A 20,968-nucleotide genomic window follows, 5' to 3' on the forward strand; every position below is an offset into this window, starting at 1 on the left:
GTGACTGGCAATGTTGTATGAATTGTGGTGAGGAACCACTCCTTTGATTTCGTTCGCGTGAGCAGCATAAGTAAACAAAAAACAGAGCATGTTTAAATTATTCTCTCCAGCGAGGGCCTACTCTGTGACCGGAAACGAGTTACATGATGAGATTGCATGGACATAAATTTTTCAGTTAGATCGACTATAAAACTTTTCCCAAAAAGCCCCAACATAAAATGGCTTGAAGCCGGTGCTTCAAACGCTGAGTCAATCTTGTTAACGGCCAAAGGCAAATGAGTCCTATAATCAAACAATTAAAACGATGACAATGACCGTGCGTGGAACAACGGCGTACAACATGTTCTTTTCGCCTTCAGACATTGTCGATGTAAACAGTAAAAAAAAATTACTAAACAAGGTGGCTTGTAACAATCTTAGCTCCATGGGAGGTTCTTTATCTTGTCCTGTCGAGGATAACTTAATACTTCCCTCGGCGGGGAGGCTCGCCAACGGCCGCCATATTTAAAAAGGTCTAACAAGGAAACAATTCAGCATTATTAACACGAATGAACTTCAATAGCTCACTATTTGCATGAACAGTATTGCTCGCTGTTGTGTTCTTTTTCCAATCCACAATAAACACTCCACTTTACTATATTTAAGACCGGATATATGTGCGGACATCAACGTGCAGAAATCGTAAGACATATATTGGTAAATTCATCAGCCAAGCTTGAACATATCAGCAAGAGAGAGATGACGGAAATCGAGTCGTAGCGAGTTAAACACTTTATTTATTTATTTGATATTTTTTTATGTAGAGATTGAAGTCTTTCCTGCTGTAAACGGGGTTCAGATATGATTGAGAAGGGAAAACCTAAAAACATTGGAATAGGGTTTGTTAGGCAGTTATAGCACGATAAACAACTCCTGCATCTTGCTCACGGTTGAGCATAACATATTCAAATTATCAGTGAACAGCTTAGAATAATAATTCGAATGTTCGCGTCACAGTAAGGATTATTCGAGTATTACTCACAGCCCTAATCATTTTGAAAACAGCACGTCTATGAAATTCAGGTAAAAGATTTATAGGAAACTGAAAAAAAAAAAAATTTACGACAAAACTACATTGAACATTCAGTTTCTTTCCACCTATATTCAGGCTTCTAATACTCATGGCACCCCTATTAGTTAATGGACAACGAAATTAATACATTTGAGGTGATTCGATCGCTCTGGAAGATAATTGAAAACTAAAATAGCAGGAGCGAGCCAACTGAGGAAAGCCCTCATTCCTCACAACCAAAGCACAAAGGACAATTCCATTCATTTTAACTTATAGGTGCACAGGAAAACCACAGTTGATACTTCAACAGTTCCTAGTGCTTCAAATGTCTTTGAGTATGTATTTTTTTACTTATATTTAGAAAAATGTCCACAAAACATGCACGTAATGCAATCACTTTCCCTGTTACCCAGCCAAGTCTCCAGATACCCTATATTAGATAAAACCGACCAATTTGAAATACTATGTAATTAGTAATCATTTGGTTTATCGTTCACTTAACGCACGCATTCCCAAATACAAAACTGCACTTTCCAAGTTACAGACGTGGTAAATACAAGCATTTTTAGGGCATACAAATCCAAATCTCTTATCTTATCTGACTATGCTGTTTGCTTTTCTCATCGGAGTCTATTAGGCTCGATCTCAACATTACTAAGTACCTCTGCCTTTAGTATTTATTTGACCTACAGACATGAGTCTCGGAAACTGTAGTATCTATATTCGTATTTAAACTATATATAGCTCGAAATGAAAATGTATACAATATCATTCAATATCATACACTTATTCTCTCCGCCAGAAGATTCCGATGCGGGCAAAATATTGTGACTACTGAAGCACGCATCTGAAGGAAAATCCAGAACCAGAGTTTCAGAGCTTGCACTGAGCAACAAAAAAATAAGAAAGACCAGCCTCAATTTATATCATTGTAGAGAAAACGATAAAAAAGATTTAGTTAACCATATTTTTGTAGCTCAGGAGGTACTGAATATCCAAGTTAAAAAGTAGCAGTCGTCTTTAATAAGTTTAAAGTGACTTTCAGGATCCTTGGCTATCAGAGAATCATTATCTGCTCACCTATGTCAACTCATCTCCAAAGATTGGCTGTGGGTCGCGTCAACTAGACGCATCGCCTTTTATATTAGACGAAAGCACACGATACACTTTTAACAAACCTGTCGTATATCAAAATTCCCTCGGGCTGCAATTCCCGGCTGAAGATCTCTACAAAGGCTAACATAGAAGCTCGTAAATCCTTAAATATTTAAGCAGGAAAACGAAATACACATTTGTAAACATACATTTACCGCGTATAACCAAAGGTTGAGACTGACATCATCTGTAATGCCCTCCCATGCAAGTCTTCAACTTACACTTGTTAACCTTCGCGTCCAAGGAAAAAAGACAAATCTACATAACAACAGATTAAAGAATGTCCACAATTTTTAAGCAGAAAGACAGATAACAGTTACAAACATTCAGATGGGCGTTAAATGACAGAACTCTTTAGCTAAGGTGGGAGCCCTGAAGGTTCAAAAATGGGGGTAGGAACGTCTTTGCCAACTCACTATTTTTTTGACAAGCAAAATTTAGAACATTTAATTCTCATGAGCCTAACAGGAGCCGAGTACTTCAACGTCTTCGGTTTGATCTCACAACCTCTCCACCGCCAACACTAATGGAGTTTTAAGAAAAATCGAGAATAAGCACAAAATAGACATAGTTTCAACTAAGCCACAACCCCCCGCCGCAATGAAAATAACTTCAAAATCGCTTAAAGAATTTGCGACGATGCAATCTCAGAAAACCAACGGATATCTAATTTTAAAAGTACAGTTTATCGTTTTTTTTATCTCTTTCCTAAAGATGCGGCCTCTGCCTTTTCGCAAGATATATATTTATGGAAACGCAATTACGTAACTTGTCAAATCCGCCCCTTATTTCATCAAGATGAGAGCACGTTTCGGAGCTAAAAATTGGTGTTTTGAGCGTTGTTATGGAGACAGTGCTTTGAAGCCAAAGTCCGCGAATGTGTATTGCGTTTGGTATCCCTTTTTCGTTAAGGACCGAGACATCTTGTCCATAGGTGTTTCATTGATTGGACGTTGGAACTTTTATTGCGTGAAACTGTCGCCGCAACTTATTGCCCTACTCTTTAACGACCCATTAGAAGAGCCCATTGTCTGTAGTTTGGGAGCACGATCATTTCATTACGATCACGATTTTTGTTGCCAACAGCAAAATTGAAAGTGATCATGCCTCGAGCAAATCATTTCTTAAAGGAGATCACATTTTGGTAGAGTTACAAAGCGTACACTGAATCTCTCTCGCGTTTTATCTGTTTACTCTAGAGTTATCTCTGAACAATGGAAAGGCACGCCAAGGGGCGGGAACAACAAAAAACTTAAAGCTTTATTCGTAATTTAAGAATCTCTCTCAACTTGCCGCAGAAAAAAATCCTATCAGATTGCGCCTGCCCACTTGTTTGTTATTTTTGTAAGTGAATTCCTTTTCCGTTGCCGAAGCTTAATTGCATAGATATGGATGGCTTTTCAAAAAGGTGCGAGTTTGAATGCTTCAAAGTAGTACCTTAAGTCACGTAAACAGAATGAACTTTAAAGGAAGCATGCAATTATTACAAAAAAATACCGGTTCTCCCACCCGCAAAAACGTCAACCGTGCCACCGTTATATTGGTCGACTCTTACCTATTATCATCGTAATCTGAGTGATAATCACCCTCTCGAAACAATTTACCCTTTACTCGTTTACTTCCCATACAAGGCGACCGCAGATTACTTATGCAGAAAAAAACTGCTTGGTGGCTCTCGAAGGAGTTGAAATTTTACCACGGGAATGGTGCTGATATTGGATCTTGTTACGCTTGTCTAAGAGGCAAGACTTGTTTCGGCTCACTTTGTTGCGCGCGCCGATTGCCACCAAGACGTCGGGTTTGACATGCGTCAAAGGGAGTTTGGTTTGACGGAGAGCAATTTAGAAGTCACGGAACTGTTGCCGTGTGTTTGTAATAGGAGTCAAAACAACATCATAGCAACTCACGAAAGCTTCCATAATTTTCTCACGATAATTCAAACAATTCACTCATACAACTAGAATTTCATTTCTTCACTTTGTAGATTATACGGACCTTTAAAGATCAGAGAAGCAAGTGAAATGTAACGAACAAACACGTCAAGCTCATTTACACGAAGAGTGTAACCTAAAATAGAAATTACTGTATATCTGTTCCTGGAGAGTAAACTTTCGAAAATTCAGCTTTGTAAACGCCTACATAATTTCCCAGAAATAAAATTCCTTAAGCGAAATAAAATGAAAGGCGGTAAGGACAAAAAAAAAGCGCAAGGAACTAAATTAATTCACGCTTTTTGTGCTGTGCAACTATTTAATTTCTCCTGGTGAAATTTTAAGGTAGAATGGTGAACATATACATCAAGGGAATTAATTCGCCAGTTCAAACGAGCATGAAAAGAATGAGGGCAGGGAAATTTAAGAACTCGGAGTAAAGACTCAAGCAATCGCTCTTGAAGCATTGGCGAAAACGCTCAATTGGGAACTACTCCTTTCAAACGGCAAAAGCATGCTTTTTAGTGGTTTTCGCTGGCTTTTACTTAGTAAATCGGTAAAACTGATCCAAAGAAGATAGGAGTAATCTAACATCATAAACACAAAGGTAGTCTTGTCCCATATCTTTATTTAACAATGATGAACTGTTATCTAAATACATTTGCGTTCTACGATCGGCTCCTACTGCCTTCCGCTCGTCGGGTTCTCTTAAGAGTTAATAAAACGCTCTCGTGAGCACAAAGTAAAGCAATGAAAAAAACTATAAGTCTATTTACATGGCGATTTTCATCTATCTAAAATTGGATCTAGTACTAAAGAACTTTTACGCCGTTTGCGGAAGCGGCGATGGTGCGAAATGGCCCTAGCGAACAAAATTTTAACACTCCTCGCTTATTTTGATAAAAAATATATTCATTACAATAAATCGTTATAAGCTAATACATTCTCTTATCTTTCAACTTTTCAAATCTCCTTTGTAGATTTGGATGTTCTATGAAACATATGTGTGAAGAAACGCCTTTTTCACAGCTAATTGTGTGAACCTTTTGAAAGGCACTTTTTTCTTTCTTGCTATTTCTTTTTATATTAAAAGTTTTCTTAGAAAGCTTTGTTAAAAAAAAAGGATGCTAGCTATAGTCCAAGATAATTCATTTCCAAAAGATACTTGTCAAGAATGTTTCGATTAGTGAGGAGTTTGTGCATTGAAAAACACACTGAACTCCTGATGGATAAAGAGAAAAGATAAAACGCCCGAGGACAATAACGAGTTCATTACAATTTAAAATCTTTTTGGCTTTAAAACGAGATCTTCGATGACGCTATGAAAAAGCTATGCTCTCAAAGAGACATTCAAATATTTTTAAAAGCCTCCAAACCTTACTTTACTGAGCTTTTCAAAGCCACAAGTTTCTAAATTATTTTCGAGAATTCTTGCAAACCTCAAGAGTTTTTCTTTTCGAAATAAATGGATCACTGAAAGGCAACGCGAACTAAACTTAAGTAAGCACTGAAAGGTTATTACTGAAGTAGTTTATATATTAAATACTTAGGTTTAAATGCTAGCAAATGATGGAAAAATCCCATGAGCACTGCTTTGGAGTTGATACTTAAGAAACTTTTTCCCAATGACATACCAAAAACATTATTTTATATATAGATATATATTTATTTGTGTGTATCGCATAAAGTTGATTCTCTTACTCTTAGTGGCATAAAATTTTATAATTTTTGGTAATATAAAAATTTCAAGATTTCTTCTTTAAAAGAGCAGAAGCCATTTATAGTATTTACTTACGAGTGTATCAGTCCTTCGGTTCAAGGCAAATGGTTTGAAACCGTCTCAGTGTCTCTTGCGAGGAGATTGACCTTTGTAATGGTCACAAAGTTTCATCTGCTACCTTTGAAGCAGCAGTAAAGTTCTCATTAAATTAGAGTTCTCAGCTAGTGAAAATTATCCTATCCCAGCAATTGCCTTGATTTCCCTCATGATTCTGCCGATAGAGTTTTTGCCCATGGGCACTTTATTGAACCAGATATCTCCCTTAGGCTTGTGCTTGGGGGTGAGATAAAACGACGAGATACCAGGTGGACGGTGACGGAGGTACACCTCGAACGCACGCACGGGATCTCGTTCGCTTCCATCGGTGGCCGCTACCCGGGCTTTGCACTTTTTCTTGCTTCTAGGGTTGTCTTTCTCGTCGTCCGCCCTTGGTCTCTTATTCGAACCAGCTTTCATGTGGTCAATAATGATCTTACCGTCTGGGCCGCGAGAGATGCGAAAGTCATCGATGCTTAGGTCATGGTGGGCCATGCGTCCTCTTATTCCATGACTGACTGTGTTAATCCACCACTGAAGGCGCAATAAAGGTCTCGGTGCGTGCACGCCAATGGCTCCCGAGGCCCACATTCTCTCCAACTGCTCCTCGGTAATGCTTTCAACCACGTTTGGGTGGTTTCCTTTCCCTTTGCGCTTGAGCTCATTTCTCTTTGACACCAAGCCATAGTTGACTACATCGAATTCTCGATCGGCCAAATCGAAGTTTTCTACAGCGGGAGGACACTTTCTTTCGAGAAAATATCTCCTCAGACCATTTCTGTACGTTGTCAGCGTCACAGGTTCGTATTCGTTTCCTTCTTTACCAGGCCGCGTGTCGCGAATTTCGAGAAAGAAATCTTTCAACATTTCAAGGGCCATTTGGCGTGTTACAGTGTTCATGTCGATGGACTTGCCGTACTTGTCTTTGTACCACTTCTTGAGGCGACGTACCGACGTTTTGGTCCCTTCTACTGTGTTTTTACAACGGTTAGCATCGTCAACATCTTCAACGTCGTGGGCGTCCGCTCTGTTGGTGCCTTGTGGCTTTTGACGGTCGATAATTTGAGGCCTGTGGCTGCTGGGAACCGGGGGAAAAATTCGGCTGTCGTCTGACTTTGAAAAACCGTGATTATCTTGAATGGATTCTGGCGTATCAAAGGGCGGGAAGCCGGGAAACGGTCGGTAAAACTGCGGGGCTTTTGAATCGTTGCTTACCGGTGTTTGATGAATGTAAGTGTACATCGATTGAGAGGCTGGATCTGGGAAAGAAGGATTTAAGTTGGGGCCGTAAATCGAACGCATGATGTTTGGTTTGTTGGGCTGTAGTGCACTCGATATGCTTGAGATGGCAGAACTTGGATTTAGGTGAAATCGAGGTTCTTGTTCGTTCTTTATATTGAAATCCATAGGACTCGCGAATGGCATGTCCCTTGAATAAGAGTCCGCTTCAGAAGTGACGGGGTCGGAGAAAAAATTGGACGATTGCAGCGGCGGAATCGCGGTGTGTAAAGAACTATGTTGTTGTTGTGTGCATCCAAGCGTCGTAGTCCCCGAGGTAAGATAAGGTTCATTCATTGCGGCCACAGAAATTGGAAGCTCGTTCTCTCCAATGTCGGAGATGTCTTCTATTCCATTGCTCATATCCATGTGGCGACCACCATGATCGTCACTAACGCTCTTGCTGGCATAATCTCCGGCCCTGAAAATGTTCGAAATTGTGCTGGGAAAACGTGCATTAGGAAAGCGAGCATTAAAATTTTCCGGGTTGCGTAGATGAGGCGGAATACTAAAATCTTGACCAAGTTCGAACGGTGGCAAACCAAACGTACTCATGGCACCGTCCATTCTTTTTTACTTTAAACCTGTTTCGAGGTGTTTTACACCTTCATCCTCGAAGCATCTGAATGACAGATTTCGCTTCCGCGCGCGTATTTATACCCCCTACGTAACGATGTGGACAGTCTTTTAGTGGGCCCATTGTTTTCGTGAATTTATGTATTTCCTGTGTTACGTACATTTGGTAGCTCAATTAATACTTAATGACTATCCTCTTGGGAGAAGTCACTTTTAATCTGTAATTTGCTGACTCTTGAAGTCTAAATCTAATTATATTGTGAATTCATTCAAGCGAACTATAAAAAGCAAAGTATTATTCGCTGTTCAAAAATGGGTGGAGCGTTATTATGCCATTGACAATTGGACTCTTCAACGATCGTTATGTAGCCTGCGTCGACCATTTGTGGAACGCAAAAATGAAAACGGGCATTGTTTGGCTTCTAAGACAAGGGCTTACATTCTTATCACGGTTTTTACACCGTTTAGGCTTTACTATGCGTGGGGTTTACAGCTAGCAAAGTGATCTCCGCTCGAGAAAGAAGAGTTTTCCTCGAGACCAAGTTTAGCAAACACTGCCAACAGGTGTCACGAAATTAAAAGAAGAGATAGATAACGTTTGCGTGGCTTCCGAAATTTATCACACGTCAACACACACTTTTATTGTGGCAAATGGAAATGAGATTCTTTTCAACGTTTTCTACTGGTTGGTTTAGGTAATGGAAAAATCGCGCCCCCATAAGCACAAACAAGACAACCTTATTTACATAACGCACTTAGTTTGCGAATGATTAATGACGACAGGTTGACAAGCAAGGTGTCGAAAATGCTCTCTTGAGAAGACATTATCAGCAAAGAGAACAATGGCTCGACTTTAAACTTTTGTGTCCCAACGAAATGGAAACGAATAAATTCTAATTTCTCTCTTTTCCTGTGAACGTGCCTCATGTAAATGTATTTTGCTCCGGGCTCTACTAACTTCATTCATGCTAAATTTCAACATCCGCGCCTTCCAGAGTCTTGGTAAAAAGTTTTCGTTTCTCGACTCGAGTCTTCCAGTGTAATCTTCAGTTATAGTAAAACAAAAGGGAATTTTCGTTAATTTAATCAGCAGTTTACAATAAAAGCGCCCAGCGGATTTTGTATATACAACAAATTAGCCATTGTCAGGTTAAAAGTCGAAGGCGGAGAATGGCTATAAAACCCTTCCACAAGATCAGAAGAGTTTTCGCAGCTTAGCATCAGCTAGAGCTATGCGTAAGCTGCACTGTGGTGACCCCGCAAGGGGAGAATAAACTACAATTTGGACCATCAATTTTGCCGTACGACACTGCAATCCATTTCATTTGTCTTTGCGGTTGTTTTTCAAAAGATGCTCGTGTGAAAGCTGTCAGCAAATCCACTTACACGGATGACTTACGAATCGACTTAACCTGAATGGACACCACGATCTGAGGTAACTAATGAGAGTGTAATTCATCGCTGATTATTTTTGTTCACACGCGCAAATCGCGGTCTAAACACAACGATACATAGCTCTGCGTTGGTAGATTGCTCTTTAGAGCTGAAATATGATAAAAATAGCAAAAGGTTCCACTGTTGATTAATTCGCACTGGATGACGAAAGCAAACGATTAATATAGATTCCTATTCGCTAAGTCATCCAAATGGGGTCGAAATCATTGACCCTGATAAGTGGTTGGCAATTCGGGCTCTGCAAATCACGCACGGCTACAAAAGGAACTCATAGCTTGCATTCTTGAAACGAAAATTCCTAACTATCAAAAATTAGTTCTAGTTGAAGTAAAACTTGAAAATAATCATCTAAAAGGCTTGGCTTATCTCCAGAATTATTGGGGATAATAACTGTTGATTTCATATCCCTGCGAGTGTTTCCAGATCGAAAAGTCCAGAATACACTCTACAAAGTACTTTACTAATATTTACAAAAAGTGGAACACAACTAATAATGGTTTTAGACTTGTGAAAATAATTAAAAATCCTGTTTGCAAAAACTTCACTAGTTATCTGTTTACATGTTACAATACGACCATTTATTTAGTAAGGTGTGTAAAAGATTCCGCTTATACTCAAACTAGATAAGCAAAAGTCTTGCAAGAGATCAAGATTACATAATATACAAAACTCGATAAAAGGAAAAGTAAAGTCGAAAAAAGTTTAGTAACCAATTTCTTATATAAAACAAATAAACAATATACTGATAATGTTCCCAAAAAGCGTTGGCTTTTTCTTGTGGCCGGATGAATGAAGTCTAAAAAAGGACTCGTTTCGAGATGCGGTTTGTAGAAGGGCGGATCGTGAGAATTTTCGATCCACGGAATCCGATGGGAAGATATGTACAAGTGGTCGGATGATAATTTAACGCAGACAATTTCCTGTAGAAATAGATGGCATAAAACCACTCACTAGTTGGACACATTTTATTCTTCTTTTCAGAAATTGAGAAATCTAGTTTATTTTTTTCTCGATGAAGCAGTTTCTTTAATAAGGACCTTGGCTTAACAGAATTTAACAGAAAAACGAAATTGTGGGGTTCGCACAATTCATATCCAGCAACAGCATGGTTTACAAAAAATTCACGCTGAACCAAACGAGCTCATTTTGTAATTTGGCGTCCCCGGTAATATTAAAACAACAAAAGTTACAGCTCAGACTGAGAAACCCTGGGACATTATGCATACGCCACTGAGCTGAGTTGAGGAAATGTGGAGTAACTGCACGTCGGCCAAGAAATATCCTACGCCACCTAAGTCAGCTCCTGAATTTCTCACAATTCGCTGTCAAAACGAGACTATGTACAAGGAAAACCAAAACTATCCATACAGCCTTCGTTTGGCCCTCTGTCTATTTCAAGTAACTCCAGTAAGGCACAATATCAGTATTGTTCCGATCAACGATTGAAACGATATCCTTTAATCGAAGGTTAACTTATGTGTACAATTTTACGCCTTGGGGCGACGGAATTGATTTTCTCGCTGAAACAGAGTCGACTATGATTTCAGGTAAGTTTAATTGATACAACAAATCAAGGATTTCAAGTGATTTCGAGAATCTTCAGTGATAGCCTAGATTTTCATAGATTTTCGACCGTGCACCAGTTGTTGCTGTTCCTTCGTTAGCTGAAAGAATAATGTCCTTTTCCATACTTTTTTCGTCGATAATGCATCGTACGTGTTGTTGACAATCAAACAATTAGAATGAATACATTAGATCGTAATTGCGGTCTTGGCAAACAGTTGAGCGGGAGACAACTTAGCCTAAAGCGCCTCGAAAAAGGTATTCACGAAGTTTCGGTGGTGTCAAAGTTGTTTTTCTTAGGCCGATGCCAGTATTCTTTAAACACGAATCTGATGGAGGTTTAGGAGGAATTTTACTGATACTCTTTTACTATTTGGAAACTCCTCGATCTTAACCCTACTTTCAAACATGATTTCACTAAAGCGACTCGATGAAAATAAGCGTGAGCCCATACTAAAAATTCCATACATCTAAACAGAAGTTAGTTTTTTCACCAGTACCTTTTACAAGCCAAAATTATAATAATGATCAAAAGTTGGAGAACTTTTATTTCTTTTCAAAACTTGACTGTCTGTAGCTTATAAATTCGTGATTTCAACGCTTAGGTCGACATAATTAAGGCTGAGAGCAATCGTCACCAGACCGTAGAAAATTCCTTTGAAACTTCAGACTAGAGATCGAGAAAGCAAGAGAAAATACCACGCAGTCTGAAACATGTAACTTCATACCACGCAATGGTTCTAGAATTCAACTTCTATCAAAATCTTTTTTCTTAAAAGAGAGAGAATTAATAATTAAAATCCTGTAACTTCAACGCTTTCCAGTTTCGTGATTTATGCAGTTCACTAACAATATTTTCTGACTTCGATCCTTTACAAAGAGGTCGTATATCTAAACATTTGTTTCCTAAATAACAGCTTAGAACAAAGAGTAACTTACAAACTAGATTGTAGCCTATGTGCGTGAGTTAAAAATATGCCCTCTTCGTTGAGTTCTCTAAAACAAGCAACACGAAAACAGATTTTACGGGAGGGCATTAAACTACTTTGTCTCTGTAGGACACAGCTTTAAAGTTACAAATGAAGCGAGCATACCCGTAGGACACGGCCGAGCTCGCCACGAGGTTTCTGAAACTCAGCTCTACAGTATCAGAACGCGAAATTGAAATTGAATGGTGTTGGGAAGACTTTTCCTTTTGTTCCACGGTCGTAAAAAGTACTCTATCTTCCTTCACCTGAAATAGTTCAAAGTGTGAAAATATCGTTCATGAACATTTTAGATCGCTTGTTTCCTAACTTGTACTCGTTAAAGTTATATCTTATCTTTTCGTTGGAATGATGATGAATGGTAGAGAGGATGAGTATAAAGAAAGATTTGGACAGTTGACTTGCGATTTAATAGGAATATTCATCAGTGCCAAAAATGAAGATAAATAAAGGTACTGGATAAAATTATTTGTTTTTTGTCTACTTAGTAAAGATGCACAATTTTACTGTTTATTGTCTGGTTTCCAATAAATCAGTGTGGCAAAGCGGTGAACAGAGTAATGTAGTGCTGGTACACAGATGACACGCATCGTAAGAATGGTGAGCAAAACCAGTTCAGTTTGTCAGTGGTCATACATTATTAGCATTCACATTAACGGCTTTACTGCATTCACGAAACTTTCTACTATTTCCATTTTGAATGTGACATCTTCAATAGATTTATCATTACTATTGTGTATGATAATCTGCTCGATTTCCATTACTACCAAAAACCTTCAAATAAGAAAAATCTCCCAATCGTTCTCAGAAAGATACTTATCTTTTAAGTAAATAAATTTCAAAGCTTTGGTGTAACTTGGGATTAGTACACAGAAATAAGCCTGTCTGATTAGTTTTTAAGAAAATTTTTCACGTCTGCGTCTTGCTTCTCCCTTTTTTCTTCTTTCATTACATTTTTTGTGTTTGAATAAGCGAGACAAAGTCCTGCTCATTTTTCAATCTGGATAATTACTTGTCCTGCTGTGTTTTTGTTGCCCCGTTTTTTCGACCTTTTGCTCTCTAATCTTCGGATCCTCAACAGCTAACAAATCATCCTGCCTTTATGTCGCGTATTTAGCTTTTCAAAAGAATAAACGCTCGCAAATTACGGACAAATAAAGAAGCGATAAATTTCATTCATCAAAGTACAACATTTCCTTAGGCAAGACAAAAGAAAGTCATTCCCTCCGCTTCGTTAGATGTAATAGCCATCTGTTGTTTTCACAGAATTCACAACTCTCAAACGAGAAGGAAACGAAAGAGTATTAATAAATCTATAAAGGCAATTCAGTTCTTTCGTATTTAGATTAGCTTTCTACTGCTCCGAAAAAGGAAAAATTAAATAAAAACCGAAACCAATCATGACGAGGAGTAAGAATCGAAGCTGCTAAACTAAAACATAGCCAGTTTCCTCTACATATATCAAAAAATTTAATGACAGCGCAAATTGACTAGTATCCTACGCTAGTTTTTTTTATCACGATGAATGACATTCAACGAGAATGTATTTGCGCCCGTATTGGTATAACCGGTTTGGTTGAAAATTGCTCCTCTAGTTTATGTCTGCCCTACTGATACACAATCAAGTCGTGGTTATTGAACTGAAAGGTTATTAATTAATCCGAAATTGATGATGAATTCTCACAAGCAAAAAGAGAGCGGTGGTATGTATATTTTGTTTATAAAACCTCAGATGAAGACATTAAGAAGACTTTCCGATATCATTTTGAGACGGTTTCCGAAATATTTTGTGGTTATACTAATCAGCGGGGCTTACTAACAGAAAGTAAGAATATTCGACGCACATGCTGCAAAGAGAAAATATGAAATTTTAATGAAATTCGAAACAGGCCAAACAACACCTTCCTGAAAAAATATGTTATTTTCCAAGATTAAACAGCTTCCATATACTTAACATGATATTCCTGACATCCCGCACGTGCTACCAGCATCGTACGTGTAGTAGAAGTTATTCGGGGGAATTCAGTTAATGAATCTTACTAATAAAGGAAACCGCAAATTTATTTTCTACATTATTAAACTTGAATAACCTTATCCTTTTCGTTTTGTGGAAGATACTTCGATAACAACTTGTAATCGCACACAATGTTATTTTGGGTGACGTTTGGCCACTTTATTCAGTGGCAAAGAGTAGCTAATGTACATCTGGATTTTCAAAAGATGAAAATGGCGGTATCCCTTATCTAGATTCTAAACCAGAGGGCAAACAAGGATTTCCTACCTCTCTTCGATCTAAAGTTTTTGAGGTAAAAGAAAGGAACTCAATGCGAACACCACGTCATAAGAAAGCACCTACGGAAAGGGGCGGATCGACAAGCACAGCTAGAATGGAAAAACGGTTTGAAGATTCTCGTATTTTCAAACCAACAGCACGGTTTCTTTCATATTCCTTTTCTCTTCTCAGCGGTACCAAAACCACCAGAATTTCGTGCTTCAGTTTTTCTGATTCTTAAATTGAAAATCTGAAACGTGAGTTTATCAATTTCCAGAAGAGATCAATTTAACGAAAGAACAATTACTTGGGAGCCAAAGGAAATTGCGCTTTAAATTATTTTAAAATTGATAGATACATTGTGGAACAAAAGACAATAAAATAATTATATAACCACATTTAGTAATTTCGTCGAAAAAAGGTGCATCATCTCGTTTCAGCGCGTTGAATACACCGCCACACACAAAGCTCCCAGGAATAATGCTTTTAATGTTATATGACGAATTTTATAAAATCATTTGTTTCCATCATGTGGTTGATGCAAACGATGTAAAGAACACAGTAGCATTTGGATTTAAAGTGTTTTCCTCCTCTATTACTTTCGGTCTCTCTCTTTTTTTTTTCTATTCTTACTTTCCTTTTTAACACCATTTGCGCATAATATCTTGAAAGAGTTGTAAAAAAAAAGGCGATTGGAATCAACAGTTAAAATATTGGTCGAGTTTCGGAGCAACCCTAAATGCGTGAGAACAGTGCTCTCAGCTTAAAAGACACTCCGACGAACAAGCACTCTTAAGGGCGCCATTGTTTTCAAAAACGTCAAACTCCAATCTCATTAATGGTTAATTTTCTTTCTTTCGAGACTGAAATTGGAAATTATTGTCCTTAATTTATCAATTAAAGTGAATCATCGTTTCGAACGGCAGATGTTTCTTATTCATGTTGAATTGTCAAAGATAGGTTCTCTTTCCATACAGTTCCTCATAACACGATATCCGCAAAAGTCATCCCATGACGGGGCTAAGAAGCATTGTCCTATCTCTGATAAAATCGCTTAAAACATTTGGTGTATGAAGTACTCGACTTCTCCGAGTCATAAGATCCAATATCCTACAAGGGTCGCTCTTTGATCTCTTTCCCTCTTTGAAATGCTGCATTTGATTACCAGCAACTAATTTATTTAGAGGAACCACTTCAAACTTTAACCGAAAGATGCTTTGAGGAAATCATTTGTAAAGATAGGAAATTTTAATTGCATTAGTAATATCCGCTTCTTGCTCAAGGGCACCTAGAATGAGCGATTTTCCCTGCACAGCTGATTAAGGTAACCCAGTAACGATAGCATCCAAGCAAGCAAAACACAAGAGATCACCGATACAATATCATCTGAGTGAAAAAAGCCACGCCTTCTAAAAGCAGAGATGCCGTCTCCTTCGACGAGTGACCAAGGGCGGGAGATGAAAAGGGAGGTTTTATCATTCCGCTGAAAAAAGATCACAAACTGATTTGCCTTTGCATTCCTACTATCAATTTCGGCAGTCTTTCTTTCTTCTAAAAATAGATACATACAAGCTTCGTTGGACGGTTTCCACGATGAAACATTCTCTATATTAAATTTATGTATTAATTTGTTTGTGAAAAATTAAAATATACGCTTCTGTCTTTCGTGTGACCTTTCAAAGAGCGACTCAATCGAGATAGAATGAGTTGGAAAGGATAGTTAACAAAACTAGTTAAATATATTGTAGCTTCACTTCTTTGGTAACAGCAAACTAACAATATATTTAGTTGACAATAACAAACGATTTCTTACCAGATGAATGAAGTCTGGATTCAGCATGAGAGAGTCGAGGTCGTTTCGAGGTTAATGACTCTCCACTACAAGATAGAGATATGTTCTGTACCGCGCAGCTGGCAAAGGAAATATAATCACCATAACTATTACAGAAAGTCTTTTTATTTAGTTTTTGGTCATTTCTTACGCATTTTATTTCACAATCTACAGGGATAAATACGGATGGAGTCTACCGAACCCTCCCTAAAAGTAGCCAAGGAGTGCCGAGATCGTATATTTTAATCATTCTGATCCCTAAACAGTCTTACAAACGTCGCACTTTTAGGTTGATCATTACCTGCTCGGTTTTTCATTTCGTCAAGAAATTATGATTGCTGTGGCAGTGATTTTTTTTTTTATCAAATTGAAGAAAAACTTGGACGAATGAGGACGATTTTTGCCTCATCGACTCATTACATCGCATTCTCGTTAGAGAAATATCGCCACTGAAAGCACACATCCTATTACTTTACTAACAGGAGATGAATTGGTGACAGCAAAGCCACCAACTCAGAATGGAAAGAGATTGGGGAAGAACTGAAAATCATGACAAAGCGGAGGTACCGAAAGTGGACTTATGATAGGTCATAAAAGTCATATATGGCAGAATCCTGATCAAGTGGTGAAGGTTTAAGATTCCATTCAATCACCATGTCACGGTGGATTCTTCATCAAAACCCTTTACCCCTAAATTGTGCATGCTTATCCTCGCAAAGGTTTAACACTTAAAGCAAGTTAATAAAGAGGCAACCTCAAAATATTCTGAATCATTTCTGAGACGTGTACAACTTCCTTGAACTCAAAAAACGGATGGGAAAGGACGAACTTACCCAAACTTTGACATACGCTCCTTTCACCCTTTAAGCTCTGGTCAACATTTAATTCTCCCCACTGGTCTCTCTCCGTATCTCAGTCTCGTGACAACTACGGTGAGAATTTCTTTGATTCTCGTGACCTTTACCCATCACATTTCCAACACTGGAAGGAAAATCAATGCAAATAACTCTTGGGAGCTTAAAGGGGGAAACCGAGCAACGTGGTTGAAAAAAAAAGTAGAAAGTTGACAACTTTCAATCCATGGAGATATCAACTTGCGTAGTTTTTTTTCTGCTTGTCTTTACCCTCCTAGTTAACCTACAAATAATGGTTAAGAAATAAATTACGATTATATTTACATGACAACGTTGCTTTCTCTCCTATCTTCCCGATGCTATCCTGAAAAAGAATTTAAAGAAGTGGAAATTTTATTTCGTTTTGAGCGGTCTGCTTTACTGTTCGTCGAAATAAGAGATTTTTCAAAGACTGGTCTTACTACTGAACGTTACGGTTTAATTTCGTTTCACTAATTTACTACAGACTCTCTTTGATGCTGTCAGAAGAAAGGAAGATATCGGAAAGGAAGACTCAAAAGCCTCATGTGCATTCGAGCATCTAGTTCAGTGTATCAAGGAACAAGTGTACGTGGAAAATGATGAAAAAGGGGAAATCACAAAAATATGAAATAGAATTCACGAAAAGAAAGCAAGGTTAAAATGGCACAACTAAAATAACCGCTACAAAGATCGAGACACAGTGGTGTCAAAGCAAGTATTAATTAATTCACTTGTGCTAAAAAGTTCTAAGAGATCCTGCTCTCTTACCGGCAAGAAGTGATGGGAATTGTGAATACTCTCTCGAGGTGCTGGTTTAAAGTAGGGTTAAATCCTTGATTATTTGGCACACATCACTTCTATTTTCCAAAAACTGATATCAATTGTCTCTAGTGCATCTCAGTACTTCACACCCAACCACAGAATCTTGTTCTGAGAAACACAGAATAACGGAGAAGCACCCGGAAAAAACTGCCAAATTTCAAGGTCCTTTCACCAAACATCCTTCAACCACCATGGCCAAAGTGATACAATCTTTTAGTATCGAGCAGTTTTCTTATATCGGGATACAATTAAATAATGAAGAAATATGAAAATATAAAATTACTGACTTTAGTACAATGTGATATACACGCGGTACGTTTTATTACTGTTTCATTTTGTGTGACTTGGGTTAAGTGTCAAAAACCCCCATATCTCGTAGCTCTCACGTTAACTGAACAAACTTAGAATTTCAGTTCAAGAGCAGTTTATTTTCTCTACTTGCATACTCGATAGAGAGAGTCAGAACCAACTAACCAGCCATAGCTTATAAACTTATATATTGGGCTCTAAGGGCCACTACATTTTAGTGCAAGGAAACCGGAAAACAACAGATACATATAAAAGCTTCGGAAATATCTGTGTGTTTTGCTGCATCAGTACATCACCTGAAAGAAGCACATATATGACATCGATGATGTAGTCGGTATTTGCCCTAGAAGGAAGTCGTCTGGCGAAACTCTTTGATAGAAACCTTTAGCCTCCTTAATTTTTGTAGGACAGTGTTTATATCATAGTGGATGTCTCAGTTAGGCCTCGCAAACTCGTTGAGTAAATCAACTACTTGACGTTAGCGCAAACTACTAAGATATTCTCAGTGGCGTTTTTCAGTCCCTTTTTTTTCCATTTGATGCACGTCGTTCACTCGATGCAAGCCTTTAAAAAAAAGTAACAAAGCCTTTATTAGAATGTCATATCAATGATCTTTAAAAAAAAAGGAAAAAAAGCCTTTTAATTATTAGAATGTCATGTCAATGATCTTATTCAACAATAAATAAGTGAAGCTTTGTACACAGAAAGGTCCTGGATGATCTTTTTTACTCTAGAAGCTACGCTTATTAAAAAGATATATTTCATCTAACATCTACCTAAAAGAGTCTTGTGTGCTAGTTATGTGACAGAATCACACATTTTGCAGGGTTTTGTAAAGTGATTAAATCCATGCGGGATGTAAGGAGTACACGAGGAAAGCTTGCCACTTGCAATTGATTTATAAACCTTTTCTCGTGTTACTGTCTTTAATGTCTATCAAATGAAAAGTTTGTCAGAGAGACTGAAAAAAAAGCGCTTACTCTGATTTATTTTGAATTCATTTAAATAATTAGTTGCTGATTCTCAGAAAACCAATGAAAAAGGTAATCAACCCATGATAAAGTAATCGAAGACTGACACCCAAAGTATGCGCTGCCGGTGAGAAGCACTGAGACGAAAACGACTAAATAAATGGTATGGCACCACTCTCACTTTCACATCCGCGAATGGAACTGGATAAATTAAGCCAATTAAAGAAATGACAAAAGGTTTTCAAAATTCAATCCGGCCAGATTAAAAGGCCAAACAAACTGCGAGGCCATTCCAAACTAGGGCAATTTTCACGGTAACGTGGCACAAGCGTTTCTTTTTTCCTTGCTTTTTTTGTCTCTGTTTTCTTTTTTCTTTTTTCTTTTTTCTTTTTTCTTTTTTCTTTTTTCTTATTTCAATCTCCTGACAACGCATTACGGGCTGTGCATTGCACCGCCTATCCACAGCATTACTTTGCAAAATCGCCCTTGTATTTCTCCACACAATTTTCCCTAAAATGCAAGACGAAACATGGATGCAAAATAAAGGCAAAGACACATAGTTCAACGACATTTCTTCGTTATATGCACATAACGATGATACAACCTAAAGTTTTGATGAACATAACGGAGAGATGTCCTGTTCTAACTCGGGGAAAGCTCGTAAATGAATTAGCGAACGATGCGATCGATCGCATTTTGGTGAACTTCAGAACCATACTAGATCAACGACATCATATGCCTTTTAATGGAAATAAAAATTTTAATTTTTAATTTAATTTAGTAGCTTCGCCGACAGGCAGGGACCCCGCAACAGCTTGCGCCAATTACTGCGGGCCCTAGTACCCACCCATCCCACCCCACCCCAAGGGAGGACATCCACCACACAGTGATCTCATGCGTGGGAAATTAACGTCTCCTACCCCAACCCTGCAGGAGAAGAGACCTACGGTTTATTCGTCCTTACCGAGAAGACTAGAATGCCTATCCATTTCCTGATATTATAGAAAGGTAGCACATTCTCCTCAGTAATTTTTCAGACCAATTGTTAAGAATACTTAAAGTGCAGAAACGTTGTAGTAGGTTAATATTAGATGCTAGTTTTCACAATGTTCAAATGTTCAAGAAACTACAATGGATGCCAATTGATGATGTAACACACATGAAGAAATTGTGCATGACGTTCAAAATTGTGAACAGAGAGTGTCCGCATTATTTTACAAGCTGTAGAACTTATCTAAAAAACACCCATTCTTATAATACGCGAGCTTCTTTCCATGATCATCTCGCCGTGCCGAAATGTCGCTCCAACGTGGGCCTTCGAACATTTCATGCGAGTGCCACTTACTTATGGAACCGCCTGGACGACAAATTTAAAACTGTTACAGATGAAAGCAATTTTAGGAAACTTTTAGAGAACAATTTTCTACAAAGTAATTCAGATCGTGAACATTTTACCATCTCTGGAACGTTTTGAATATATTTATGTGCATGCTGTTCTCGATAATCTAGTTTTTACAATTCTTTTTAATACAGCCCACAATGTAAACTACTGGGTTACCAGTAATTGTGTTAGCTATTAAAGTTTATTTATTTATTTAATTTTAAGACCTTGAGTGTTGGTCCGGCCGGGCTCGAACCCTCGACGTACTTCCCGCTCAACAGTCCGGCGCTCTATCCATTGAGCTAACCGGGAGGCGGCAAATGTCTTCTAAGAAGTTTTTTGCGGAAAGCTTACCTTGTGAAAAGTGGTGAGCGGAGTCGCAAAAGTTTCTGTCGTTATAATCCTCCAGCTGCAGAAGTACATTTCGAATTTCCCGGCTCAGGTTTTGCTGTCCCATTGCTCGCTCAGAAATGATCAGCGGTTATCCATCGAAGGCTCTCAATGGTCATATAACTAATACAAAATTCTTTATCCGGGAACTTGATACTCTTGCCTTTAGCCTTCGAGGGTGGTTCGGATTATTGAGGCTTGACCGCCATTTTATTGGGATTGATCCCAAAGACGAAACTCCTTACCCCCCTCTAAAAAATAGTCCAGACAATCACTTCCGTCCAAAAAAAACAAACGAGAAACTCA

At 38.2% G+C, this 20,968-nt stretch overlaps 1 protein-coding gene and 2 long non-coding RNA genes across 10 annotated transcripts in view; 1 reads left to right on the forward strand and 2 right to left on the reverse strand.

Annotated features, from left to right (window-relative positions):
- LOC111327223 (uncharacterized) overlaps nucleotides 1-20,832 on the reverse strand; it is a 45,023-nt gene extending 24,191 nt beyond the window's left edge. For 4 of the 7 annotated variants that reach the window (XR_016000186.1, XR_016000187.1, XR_016000188.1 and 1 more), the window contains exons 1-3: nucleotides 17,558-20,832; nucleotides 16,748-17,132; nucleotides 15,897-15,994 (exon numbers count right to left, since the gene is read on the reverse strand). This is a non-coding gene — a long non-coding RNA (uncharacterized LOC111327223). Of the gene's footprint in view, nucleotides 1-11,341; nucleotides 12,060-13,825; nucleotides 15,567-15,896; nucleotides 15,995-16,747; nucleotides 17,133-17,557 lie in introns of those variants that run through there. The other 3 variants (XR_016000190.1, XR_016000192.1, XR_016000191.1) reach the window with 3 other exon arrangements.
- LOC111327226 (uncharacterized) lies at nucleotides 4,749-7,953 on the reverse strand. Its single transcript, XM_022931357.2, has one exon. The coding sequence runs from the start codon at nucleotides 7,796-7,798 to the stop codon at nucleotides 6,089-6,091; it is 1,710 nt and encodes a 569-aa protein (XP_022787092.1). The 5' UTR covers nucleotides 7,799-7,953; the 3' UTR covers nucleotides 4,749-6,088.
- Nucleotides 10,677-16,675, forward strand: LOC111327222 (uncharacterized). Of its 2 annotated transcripts, XR_002694516.2 has the most exons (3): nucleotides 10,677-10,809; nucleotides 12,300-12,411; nucleotides 16,397-16,675. It is a non-coding gene; the product is annotated as an uncharacterized LOC111327222 (long non-coding RNA). The 2 variants fall into 2 exon arrangements; XR_016000193.1 differs by lacking the exon at nucleotides 12,300-12,411 and having other exon boundaries at nucleotides 10,682-10,809.
- Nucleotides 20,833-20,968: the final 136 nt, after the last annotated feature.

Source organism: Stylophora pistillata, chromosome 4 (genome assembly GCF_964205215.1).
Source record: "Stylophora pistillata chromosome 4, jaStyPist1.2, whole genome shotgun sequence".
Lineage (NCBI taxonomy): Eukaryota > Metazoa > Cnidaria > Anthozoa > Scleractinia > Pocilloporidae > Stylophora > Stylophora pistillata.

What these genes read in the sequence shown, in the direction of transcription:
- LOC111327226 (XM_022931357.2), bottom strand. Translation starts at nt 7,798, where the DNA reads ATGGACGGTGCCATGAGTACGTTTGGTTTGCCACCGTTCGAACTTGGT.